Below are 12183 nucleotides of genomic sequence, written 5' to 3' on the forward strand. Positions count from 1 at the left end.
GCACAGCCGACCTGAATCTCATCCAGGTTGCAGCAAACGCAGCCTCTCGCACGACACGGCGAATCCGATACATCGTGCTAATGAGGTAAAAAACAGACATTTCCCCAAACTCAACCACTCACACACGCCTGATTTTTCCCTCCCCAGAGCATCTTCCATTTCAGATGAATACTAAACAACTTGTCCGGCCGTTCCCGGCGCCACAACGAGCCCAAATGTGCCTGCGCTTCGCCCCAGACGCGGCGTTTAAGACGCAGAATCACAGGAAAACAAATCAAGCACAGAGACAAAAGAGAGGAAAACAAACAGAAGGAAGAGGACATTGAGGAGTTAGCTTAGTTTTTGTCATTTGGATAATTTACTCTCCGCGCTCTTGGAATGTCCCTATTACAGCAGGTGTACTCTGGATGAACCCGTTTCAAGTATGAGGAAGATGGACTCTGCACGCCTGACAGACTCCCACCGCCATTGGCACCCACTCTGTGATGTAGCAGTTGTATTAAAATGGCGGCGCTGATAATCCAAAAGACCTTTCTCAGGGAGAATTTGAGACCGACTGCACAGATGGGCCGCGGAGATAAATAAAACTCTCTGTCACTATGGTTGGTGGAATAGTGCTGCGACGCCCCCAAGGGAGAGAAAAACTGTTTCTCTCCCTCTCCGCGCTGCCTCCCCCCCCTCCGTCCGTCTGTCTCCCCTCTCCTCCTCCTCGGTTCACGTTATCACGAACGGGAACCAGAGCCAGCTTTCTGCAAGCGGGCTTTTCCCTCTGCAGCATGAAAAGACCATTCTGGACTCACCCCCCCCCCCATGTTATGAGCCCAGACACTCACCGAATTGTCAACCTGAGCCAAACATGCTGGAACATCCCAGTCTGAGCCGTCAGTGGGTTCACGGGGGAAAGCAGGAGGCCTGGGTGGACAGCCTGCGTACCTGTCTGTGCAGTGAGGACGCTCGGGTCTGGTGTTTTATCATGCAAGCGATCCGTTCGTCCCCGCTGTCCAAACGCCGCTCATTAGCCGCAGGCCTCATTCCTCTGGCTCGCAGAGGTGTCGGGCCCGGCCGACGGCCTGAACCTTTGACAAAACGCATCCATCACGTCAGAGAATGCGTGTGTTTTTGCACCGAGAGCCTGTGAGAGCAAGCCGTCTGATTCTGAGCTGAGAGGCGAGTCATCAGAGGAACAAACACTGAACTTTAATGAATCTGCGTCTCAGCGTGTAGCTGAGCGTCTCACCGTCTCCTCAGAGCGGCCATCTTTAACCTGCCGGAGAACAGAGGAGAGATGAGCTGCGGGAAAATGACGGCCGGCCGGGGACGCCTCCGCCGGCCTTTAACGCCCCTCTGCTCTCTGGCCTGTTATTGATCCGCTGCAGATCGAGTTAGACCCCGGCTGCTGCGATCAGCTGATCACATGGTCGTTAATGTGACTCCAGCTCCTGAACCGCTTAAAGCACTCCAACAAATATAAGAACGATGAAAGATTTCAGTTTCAGTCTCATCTGATTTGAGTCCTAAGATCCAGAAAAACTTGTTTTTGGGCCCTAATGGTAGAAGATTATCATTTCCTGTGAATTTATTGATTATTTAACCGATGAATTGTGTGTTATCAGGAGTGTAAACATTTTATCTCTCATGGATTTGACTGTGGTTCTTTCAGTGATGATTAAATGCAGCACAGATAGTAAACAGCAGCTGATTCGGCCCACCTTGAAGCCTCCGTTTAACATTTATTTTTCAGGCTGAAGCGGCAGCAGTTCAGTGCGTCTAAATGATATTTTCAACAGCTTCTTGTAGGATGCACATTTTCCTCCTGTTGAGCTCGAATTATTTTTTTAATTCAGTCAAAAAAAAAAAACAGCTTTTATTGTGTTTGTGAGCTGCATAAACAGAAGGCAGGAGGAAATGTTTTTTTTATGACGTGAAATGCCTTAATTTAATTTTTATTTATGAATTTAATCAGTGAAAACTTTTCAAATTGAAGCGTAATACTTTGATGGTTTTTATGCTCCTATTATTTAGTCTATAAAATGCTGAATATTGTTGCAAATGCTCACCAGAAGATCCAAAGAATTTCCTGGAGCTGCTTATGTTCCAGCTGTCAGAAAGCCCCTGAAGGTGTCTCTCTGCTGTCGTATGAAGGCTTTATGAACTTCACTGAGGTCTTATTTTTTAAGTTTAATCTGTGACCCACATTCAACATCATGCTTCCTGTGTGTGCTCCTGTTTGCGTCTAATCACAGAGCAGACGTGACGGCTGGAGAGCAGCAGGCTGCTGTCGGGGCTTCTGAGCCGTTAACAAAAGCTGTTTCGTTTCATTTCTCCATCGTCTTGTTTACCGTTTTCTCTCATTTGTGAGTGAAAACCCTGGAGCTTCCTGCAGCCCCGTGTCTGTTAGAATATTGTGCTGTTTGGCAGGCAGGTGCAGCCCCTCCTGGATTTCCTTTGCTTAAGCAGAGTTTATACAGTCCAACCTTTTTAACCTCCTCATTTTAGCCGCCGCCGTGAGGCATCAGGGCCTCCTGTTAACTGCTCTTCAAATCATCCGAATGGGTGTCCAAATGTTAATAATACGAGACAAACGGGACGCTCAGATCGAATGAAAATGTGAACTGGTGCTTAATCCTGCTCCGTTTACTCGTCCTCAGACCTCTCGGAGACTCACGCTTGTTTATTTGTTCATTTTGGGGCCAGGAGTACAACATTCACGGCTGGTGGGTCGGCGAGCTGAACGGCACCGTGGGCATCGTCCCCAAGGACTTCCTGCACCCTGCCTACATCCTCTGAGCTCCAACAGGTACCGAGGCACTCTCTTATCATCAGCATTATGGACCATTACAGTGGCCTAATACACAGAAACGGTCCCCCTGGTACTCATCCAGATTGCCATTGAGGTATTTTCAGTCGTTGACCTGCCGTTTATGGCATCTGCTGGCTGGAAGAAGTACTGCATAAAGCAGTCTGAGCAGCGCAACGGGCAATGGGTGAGAATAAATATGTGCAACAAAAGCATGATTACAGCGTCGGTTGTCCTATTTAAGAAAATGATTCCCTAATACTGTTAGATAGGCACAGCTTAAAATGAACTCTGAATTATTAATGCGTGTTTCTCTGATAGCGTGTTCTTTTTCTTCCACAGCGCCGCTGCTGACACGTCCGGCCATGAATTCCACAGACGGGCCTGTCAGATAATCCTTTGCTGATTATTCTGTAAATTATATCATGTAAATCTGCTGCAGCAGTACTTCCCCCTGTACACTATAAACCACGGCCGAGGCCCTCCCCACAATATTGATATGCACATCAGAGCCGAATCAATTAGCCGATTAATCAGTCAATTGGAAGAAAATTTCCGTTAAATAAAAAATTGAAGAAAAGCTTCTAAAATCTGAGGATTTGCTTCCTTTGTTTAATATCATTATGAATTTAATGTTTTCTTCCTCGTTGTATAAAAAAGTAATTAGCAGCCTTCACTGAATTCTGATCAGCAATTCTCACTTTTTTTAATTTTTCGTAGACTAAACAATTGATGAATGTAAAGAATAAGTGATCAATAATGTAAACTGTTAGTTGCAGCACTGGTGCAAATTAATTCATCATTGTACAAACATTTATCAGTTCACTGGTTAAAATGAGAAAAATGCAGATTTATTTTCTCTTTTCATGTCTGACTTTCATTAAAAAGCTGATAATATCTACAGTGTGCCGCATATTTTATACTTCAGAGTATGTGGAGTACAGCAGAGAAATCCTACATTAGTACCAGCCTGTACTGCTTGTTGAAACTCAGTGTTGTTAAAACCGTAGTTTCGTTTTCAGCCACTAGGCGGCAGGATTGCTCCAATCTGTAAAGCCATGTTAAAGACGTGCGTGCAGCGTCAGTGTGACAGCACAGAAATGAACAGTCAACACAGTGAAGAAGAAAAACTCTTTATTTGAAATAAAATTAGATTTATTTGTGTTCACATGGACACTCAGGTTGTTATCGTCGCCTTTGTAGATCCATGGATCATCCAAAGGAAAGGAGGCCTCTGCCTCTGAACATTATTTAACAAATAATAATAAAACAAACTTTTTAAAAGCAAAAAAATCACTTACAGTTAAAATCCACCTGCCTGATCCAGGTCTGAGGGGCGAGGCTCATTTCTGTGCAGCGGCACCATAAACTCTGGGTCCCTTTTATAAAACACAAGCAGCTGAAAACAGCGACACGCTCAAACTGCAGCCGGCCACACAAGGTTCAGACTAAACAGAATTAAGGCTCAAAAAACAACCTGCGCTCACCTGAAGCAACCTGTTAGACACTGACACGAAATAAATAACCTGGAAAAGAACAACAGATGCGACACCCGGACTGACGACGGTAAAGCTTAGTGTTTGGAAAACATGGTGTCGCCGTCGTTTCCTCTGCAGGGAGTTTTAATCACTAACAACAAAAAAAAAAAGTACAGGAATTACAAGAATGCACAAAATGATGAAGATCACGAGCTTGAAAAGGTGTCAGTGTCTGCTGCTCCGACGTGAACGAATCACTGCTTCTGTCGTGGCCACACTTCAAAATATTCTTCTAATATACGTTAAATCATTTGAGTTGTTGTTGGGCGAACGCGTCGTTTCTGTCCCCTCACACTGCTCAGAGCGTGCGTGTTAGCATGTTAGCTTAGCCTCAATCCAAACATTACTGAAGTGTTGATACACTGTTTGATCTGCAGACGCAGCAGGACGTCCTCAGTCAGCGTCTTTTATCGGTATTTAACTGATCAGGATTCAGCGGGACGCACATGTTGACTCACTCAGAGACTTTTATGGGTTTCACATTCTCCAGTGACCTTAAGGGCCTTTTTTTTTCTTCAAATCTGTCTTAAAACGATACTCACATGCCTGCATGTGCACTGAAACAGGTTTTGGTCCCTGTGGTGGTCCCTCCTGTCCAAACCGGCCCTGCAGAGATCCTTTCCTGGAGTGATTTCAGTGCACGTGGTGGAGGATAAAATCCACTCTCCTGAAAGTTTAACTAGAGTTGACGTGAGGATTCAGTAGTATGAGATTGGGAAATTAAGTGGAAATCTACCAAAATTAGTCTTTGTCACACCAGGAAGGAAACTCTTCAGTCAGTGTGGACAATCACAGCAGCACACACGAACATGTGAGTGTAAACAGACTTTAAAAACAGACTTTATCCTTTCATTCAAGCGTATATTTCTGTCAGAATTTGTGTCTCAAATGTTTCCTCCCTGAAATCTCCTGCCGAAACTTCAGAGCAATCACAAATCTTCATTCAATCCGTCCACACAACCATAAAACCTTTAGCTCTCAACACACTGATAACTCAACCCTAAGACGCAGGCTTCCTTTTGTGAGCTTGAGCGCCCTCTGCTGTCCCCTGACAGCCAATCACCATCCACGGCGGAGGAGGTGAGAGACAGTGCCAGTGTTTCATGTACCTGAGTGTAAATGAACGTGTGATTTTACAACATATGTGACAGCACGAGGCTTAAACTGCTGTGTGTGCACTGTGTCCTGTGGGACTCCTGTGTCTCTGTCCTGGGACAGAACGGGTGATCCACATCGAGATATGATGAGCAGACATTGTACCTTGTCTGCGTGTTTGACTGCAGCTCCCATGATCCATTGCTCTGGCTCAGTGAGGGTGCAGCCCCACCTCCTCATGTGGTTTCATGGAGTTTAGGAGCCATTCAGCTGTTTGACTAATGCGCCTCCACCTCGTGAGTTTCCTCTGAGGCGTCCACAGACAGCGAGGACAGGGTGTCCCGCTCGGTGCATTTCCTATCAGCTAACCCGGGCGAGCAGCTGGTCTCTAAGATGCTGAAGTCGCTGTTTTCAGTCAAATCTCCAGCAGTTACAGAAGAGATAAGGTCCAGAGATTTACTCAACTTCTCGTCCTCCTGAGTGGAGACGTCCTCGTCCTCCACGGAGCATCCATTCATGTGCAGGTCCAGAATGTTTCTACTGGAGGCCTCTACGTCCGACCACAGAGTGACGTCCTGGGGAGACGTCTTCATGTAGCCGTTGTTGGCGTGGATCGAGTCCTCGTTCTCGTCACAAACGCTCTCTTCGTCGCTGACCTTGACGATGCTCCCGTTGGACGATGGCAGCGAGTGGCTGTCCTCGTCGCTCTCGTCCCTGGTCCCAAACAAGGCCACTTCCTGTTCCGCTCGCTCATCGCCACCGCTCTCCACCTGTGAGACACTGTGCACGTTCTGAGTCTCTCCCTGGATTTCGACGTGCGTCTCCTCTTTGCTCGATTCAACTCTTTCTTCGCTGTCTGGCTCTTTTTGCCTGTCTGAGTTCTTCGCCTCGTCCGGACAGCTGACGTCTGAAACGTGACCCTCAGCATCACCGACGTGCTCAAGACCATTAACCTCAGAGGTGACCTGATTTTCTGACACCTGCTGCTCAGAGCAGACGTCTCCCAGAACGTCCTCGCTGTCCTTTTCTGTCTCAGAGCTGTTTTCTGTATCAGCCTCCTCAGAACTTTCCTGTCCATCGTCCTTCTCTGCGTCTGGATGAGGAACAGCCTTTTCTTCTGCATCGAGCGTCACCTCCTCCACCCCACAGTTGACCTCAAAGCCGGCCCCCATGGGCGAGTGCACCTCCACTGGTGTCTGTATCTGACAGCTCCTCTGCTGTGGCTGCGCTGCCATCCTGGGACTCTCAGGGTCATCCTGGCCGTCGCCCAGAAAAAAGCTCGCCTCTGTCGGGCCGGGGTCTTCAACAACGGCCTCGAGGTGGTTGTTCCTCTGGAGGACTCTTACTGAGGATTTCTCCTCGTGCTGTGACTCAGCCGTGACCTCATCGCAGAGCTGCGGAACACCTTCTAGAGGGTCAGAGTCCGGACAGGGCACAAGCTCGGGGCTGACGGTCTCCTTGGTCTGGATGGAAGGTTGATGAGGAGCTGGGCTGCAGAGCGGAAAGAGAAAATAATTACAGCTTTGTCAGAACAGGAACCTTAACAGTAAGAAAATCTACCCACTGTACCAGCACCTCTACATCCTAATAATTAACATGTCATATCTAGTTTGTTTAAACTGTACAAACAGGAAGTTGCTTTGGTCGGGCAGGTGGTCCTGAATATGTCATTCAGACCAGCATTAAGCAGTATTTTGTATATTAACACTGTGTCTAACTGGTCGTCGTGCTGAACCCTGTGGCAGAGACTGCAGGAGTAACCTTAGAAGCTTATTTCCACATCATTGGGTCTTAATCAACAGTTCAGATCCCTCATACCTCTCCATGGACTCATATGAAATGGTCAAGCTCGGCTCCTTGATGGAGTCGTCCTCCTGAGCCTGAGCGAAGCCCTGATTGGACGAGGCGTAGGTGAGGATGGCGTCCGTTACGGAGTAGGGGGTGTGGCCCTGCACGCAGTCCTGGATGTGACCGACTGGCAGCTGGGTCTGCAGGAAGAGGTGGAGCTGGCTGTCGGACAGGCACACGGTCATGTGCACCACTCTGCCAGGACGGAGGTACAAACAATATCTGTTATCAAAGTAGTTTGCAAAGAAAATTCTATTTTTGCTGCAGATTAAAAGAAGAATCAGAGCTGACTTGTCCAAGAAGGCCTGCAGTCCTCTCCTTCTCCCCTCCAGGAAGTCCTCATTGCTGAAGGAGAAGAAGGACTTTCCTGGAAGGTCTGGAACGGGCCTGGAAGGATGAACAACAGGCATTCACTCTCCATGTTTGCACATTATTAGCATGACACACTGTCACCAGCCGACACAGCGCAACACCATCACTCGTTTGAAGTCGTGTTTGAGCCACCTGATGAATTTCAGCTCTGCTTCGGTTTCCACCGGCCCCTGAGGTAAATGTGTGGCTCTTCAGCTGCTAAATGCTCTACTGCGTTCACCAGCTAGCTGCTAACGGTGTCTGTCTGCTCCACACTTCACTTACACCAGGCCAGCGTTCTTCTGAAGCTTCTTCTTGAGCCAGGCAAACTCGCTGTAGCGCCGCCGCACGCAGGACGTCTTGGCTGTGAAGGCTTTGCTGTTTGTCTGGGAATGAAAAAAAAATGTATGTGTTAACAGTCAATAACGGCAGATTATACAGAAAGTATGAGGAAATGGAAAACATTTTCTATTTTTATCGTCCACAGATCCCAAATCCAATAATAATGATCCCCCTAACAAGAATCGTCTGTGCATCCAAAGCTTGAAACACACACAAAAACACTCACCAGATCACTAAATGTGTATGAAAATAGTCCCGAACAAACACACTATTTCCTCCTGTTTGACTAAACTAAAGTCAAAACGCTTCATTTCCTCATAATTGATCCTGTGTGTGTTTGGGGCTGATGTTTGAGCTGGAACGACTCGCTCTGCTGCCGAGCTTATGGCAGAACTGATGCACTGTCACATGTCAGACTTGTCACGGTGACGCAGTTCACTGGTGTTTGCATTACAAGCTGCCTTCTGACAGACCATAATCAATTACAAGCACTGCTGGTTGAGCTAATGTCATTAGAGGATATACGTCCTCAGAAGCAGCGTTTTTCCACCATAGAAAAACACTTTCAGCTCAGTGAACACCGTTCAGACGTATTGTTAGAGCTGCGACGATCAGTCGATTATTCAACAGGAAGTAAATAAACCAACATTTTGAGAACTTTTGGCTCCTCCGCTTTCAGCAAATGACAGCCTGAGCGCAAACAGCGTCGTATTACAGCTAAACTTAAGTGTGTTTCTGAAACCAGTTTGGGGTTAGAAATGATTCAACGCTGCCTGGTTTAACTATTTGATCTGAGTTTGGTGTCGTGAGCTGCTCCTCTCTTTATGTGAAGGTCCATGAAGGCGGCAGAGGAAGCAGCTCCGGGTGCAGAAACATAGAGGGAAGCTTAACAATGGCCATTACTGCTCACACTGTAATGATATGAAGCTGGTTGAAAGCACGTGTATGTGTCTTTTTAAGGCTTTATAATACCCTCAAGTGTTCTGAGTGTTTTTTAATTGATGGGAAGGTTTACAGTTTCTGTCAGCAAGACGTCTTTCTGTCGAAGGTGTTTGTGGAGCCGAGGAGGCTGAAACTTGTTCTACTTCTCACAGTGTTTACATTCGGTGGCTCACATCTACCAATGAGAAACAACAGCACATTGACGGCAAACAAAATGATGTCAGATCATGTGAGGTCACATGGTCGGAGTCATTTTCATGAGTCAACACCCACAGCGCATCCGTCCAGGCGTGAAGCCTTGCTGCTGACTCAGCATTCCTCGACACGGGACGCTGCCCAGACAACGGCATCAACTCCTGTCCAAACAAAAAGTAAGGAATCTGTCCAATGAGGTGGAGCTCAAACTGAAAAAGGTTTTCTGAGGGTCTGGATGTGATATCAGAAGCTCCAGGCTGTTAATCACATCAACTTCAAAGGGTTTTGGGAGCATGAGACAGAAAACTGGTGGTTCTTATCTGCTGAGAAACTCTTTCAACTTATCATCAAGGTGAAGCATCTTTATTTGTGTGGCACTTCAACCACAAAGGCTGCTAAAGGATTTTTCATCTGTTCGACACAGTCCACGTTTCCCCATTTAAACACACTAGAAGACAACTATTATGTTGGTTGTCGATTAATCAACTATGAAAGAAGTTGCTATAAAGAAACCGAGTGAGCAGATGCGTTGTGATTGAAGCATGAATACTCACATGGAGGAATATTTTATAATCCACATAGGAATTCCAGGAGCCTTCGTTCTGAATGCGGGGATCTTGGACCCGCACTGCAACAAACTCCTGAGAGACAGAAACAGACGCACGGTTTCATAAGCTTCAATACAGAAAATTAAAATGTGGTGTTTGTGTGTGTTTGTCTGTGTCCTGTGTTAAGCAACAGATTGAGATGTGGACAGATCACGGTGTAGACACGCATCTCCTCTGAGAGAGAAGTTCCTCAAATGTTTCTGAACCCATCAATGAGGTTCTGTTCTTTGACTTTTGTTAAGAGGAAGTTTAAAACAAAGATGTGGAGGATTATTTTTAGCTTTCGCCATCAAGAGAGCTCATGCTACATACGAACAGAGCGACTTAATGTGGACAAAGAGCAGGAGGTTACTTACATCCTCTTGATTGCTGATCATCCTGCCGAGTGCTGCACTGCAAAGACGGGAGAAATCAATGAGGAGACGGTTCAATGAACAGGATCAAAAGCTCAAACTGTTTCCTTCTGGAATGTCGTCATGAGCTGATGACTCATCGTCCAAAAGAGAAAACCCAGTCAGCAAAAATCAACTGAGTCATTCTCACAGGCTTTTCTCTTCAACGTTCACCTGGAAAAAGACTCTTCAGCGCTTTAACCAGCAGTCACCTGTCCTAGACTCACAGTAGCTCGTTGCTCTTTACTGATTGGTAAAATTCTACATTAGCAGCCAGTAACCCAGCAGTTAGACCGAGCCGACGTCCCTCACCCATCATACGCCTGATGAAACACAGACCAGTAATCAGGAGTGGCATGACACTTCCCAGTAAGAACTCACACGTGCCAGTAAGGGCTACGACTACCAAGTATTTCAGTTACTGGTTATTTTTGTCTAAGATGATGTTCACAAATTCCTTTTTTGCATGACTACAGGCCCCCAAACATGTATTTATATTGATATAAAAAAAAAAAGAAAAGCAGCAAATCCTCACATCACAGAGCCTAGATGAAGAGGATATTTGGTATTTAACCTTTAGAAATGTCAAAATAATCCTTCCACTACGAGCCATGGTTGTTAGTACTTGTACCAGTTATTTCTCCATAAAACAAAGTATTCTCACCTTGGTGGGTGTTTTCTAATTTAGTGGATGAATCCTGAATCTTTCTGAAGTCCTGAAATAACGTTAACCGTCAGAGACGTCACTCAGTTAACGGTCTGTGGACGATATAAGTCTCCTGATACTGCGGGCTGACACTCAAAGTTTAACTAAATAAAGTGACAAGACAGAGCAAACTGAGCCACATGACGACCTCCAACCGACTCACGCGCATTTTCAGGTCGTGTAAGTACTAAAGACTTTCAGTTTGTTATCTGTCCTGAATGATCACACTTGAAACAATTTGGCTACAGGGAACATTAGCTAAAGGCTAATCCCAGTCGGCAGCTAACGTACTTACTTTCATGAGCTAAATGTCGGTGACTGCGGTTGTCTCCAGCCGGCTGCTGTCGATGTTCTCCTGTTTGTCGACGTTTCTGCTGTAATTAAGCATAAAATCCTGGAAAACAGAGGCTTGTTTATCCGAACACCTCCTATCTCCATTTCGCAAGTCACAAGCATCGTCTCTACGTCACGCACAGACGAGCGTGCTTCCGGGAGTGCGCGCGCAGGCGGAAGTGAAGGGGCGTGGCACCTTGTTCAAATCACAATGGAAAAAGTGTTTGATTTATTTACTTTTTTTAATTCGCGTAACACGTTTTATTCACTATGGCAGTTAATATACATTCTAATGAATAAAAGCTAAAACAGAGTTTAAATAATGATTAAAATTACTTTGACAAGAAATGCTTCAGTCCAGCTCCAACTGTGAATCAGTGGAAGGTGTTTGCTCAGGTGATGAAGGCTGAAATATGGCTAAATCCCTCTGGATATTTGCAGTAAGTGTGATTTTAAAAAGGCTAAGGTGATGGATAAAACACCCTTAAACAAACGATATAATCCATTAGAAAACCCTTTGTGCATTTTAATCCATTTATTCATCCATTAATAAACCCCAAATCAACAAAGGGGCGAATCCCTGAATTTACACCTTAACTGAAAAATTAAGGATTGTTTAAAGTTCAAATATAAGTGTGATACTATTTTGTAAATTCTCCTTAATAAAGAACTCCTTTAGCCATGCAGGTATACCCCATAATATATATTACTATCCATTTATTCAGTCCATGTCTGGGGTAAATCTTTAAAGAAGAAGAAGAAGAAGAAGAAGAAGAAGAAGAAGAAGAAGAAGAAGAAGAAGAAGAAGAAGAATCAGGGGGAGACATTCCCCTTTATTATCACACAACATGCACTGGACACTGCACACGAAGGTGAAATTCGTCCTCCGCATTTCTCCCATCCTGGTCGTCCTTCCTCCACGGCAGACCAGGAGCGGTGGGCTGCCATCCAAGCGGCGCCCGGGGACCCAATTGCGTTATGTCACCAATGGTCAGGTGGTGATCTGACCATTGGTATATGACCATTGGTCAGATCA

At 45.8% G+C, this 12183-nt stretch overlaps 2 protein-coding genes across 3 annotated transcripts in view; one reads left to right on the plus strand and one right to left on the minus strand.

Moving 5' to 3' along the window:
- skap1 (src kinase associated phosphoprotein 1) overlaps positions 1-3457 on the plus strand; it is a 30630-nt gene extending 27173 nt beyond the window's left edge. The window contains exons 12-13 of the mRNA XM_076760407.1: positions 2695-2797; positions 3140-3457. Of these exons, the coding sequence (XP_076616522.1) occupies positions 2695-2787 (93 nt within the window). The 3' untranslated portion in view covers positions 2788-2797; positions 3140-3457. The remainder of the gene's footprint in view (positions 1-2694; positions 2798-3139) is intronic.
- A 457-nt stretch (positions 3458-3914) lies between these two features.
- snx11 (sorting nexin 11) lies at positions 3915-11310 on the minus strand. Of its 2 annotated transcripts, none has more exons than XM_076760655.1 (7): positions 11110-11310; positions 10073-10109; positions 9663-9749; positions 7915-8015; positions 7570-7665; positions 7249-7473; positions 3915-6921 (listed from the first exon to the last, which is right to left on the minus strand). In XM_076760655.1, exons 2-7 carry the CDS (start codon positions 10091-10093, stop codon positions 5709-5711), a joined length of 1743 nt encoding a protein of 580 aa, XP_076616770.1. In that variant the 5' UTR covers positions 10094-10109; positions 11110-11310; the 3' UTR covers positions 3915-5708. The 2 variants fall into 2 exon arrangements, with proteins under 2 accessions (XP_076616770.1, XP_076616771.1); XM_076760656.1 differs by having other exon boundaries at positions 10073-10104; positions 11110-11190.
- Between the last annotated feature and the right edge of the window lie 873 nt (positions 11311-12183).

This window comes from Chaetodon auriga, chromosome 20, assembly GCF_051107435.1.
Source record: "Chaetodon auriga isolate fChaAug3 chromosome 20, fChaAug3.hap1, whole genome shotgun sequence".
Lineage (NCBI taxonomy): Eukaryota > Metazoa > Chordata > Actinopteri > Chaetodontiformes > Chaetodontidae > Chaetodon > Chaetodon auriga.

Excerpts from the sequence above, each read along its gene's own strand:
- snx11 (XM_076760655.1), bottom strand. The coding sequence starts at position 10,093 with ATGATCAGCAATCAAGAGGAT. Across the intron at positions 7,474-7,569 it reads CTGCAGGCCTTCTTGGACAA|AGTGGTGCACATGACCGTGT; the intron begins GTCAGCTCTGAT and ends CCGTCCTGGCAG. Across the intron at positions 6,922-7,248 it reads TCATATGAGTCCATGGAGAG|CCCAGCTCCTCATCAACCTT; the intron begins GTATGAGGGATC and ends TCCGCTCTGCAG.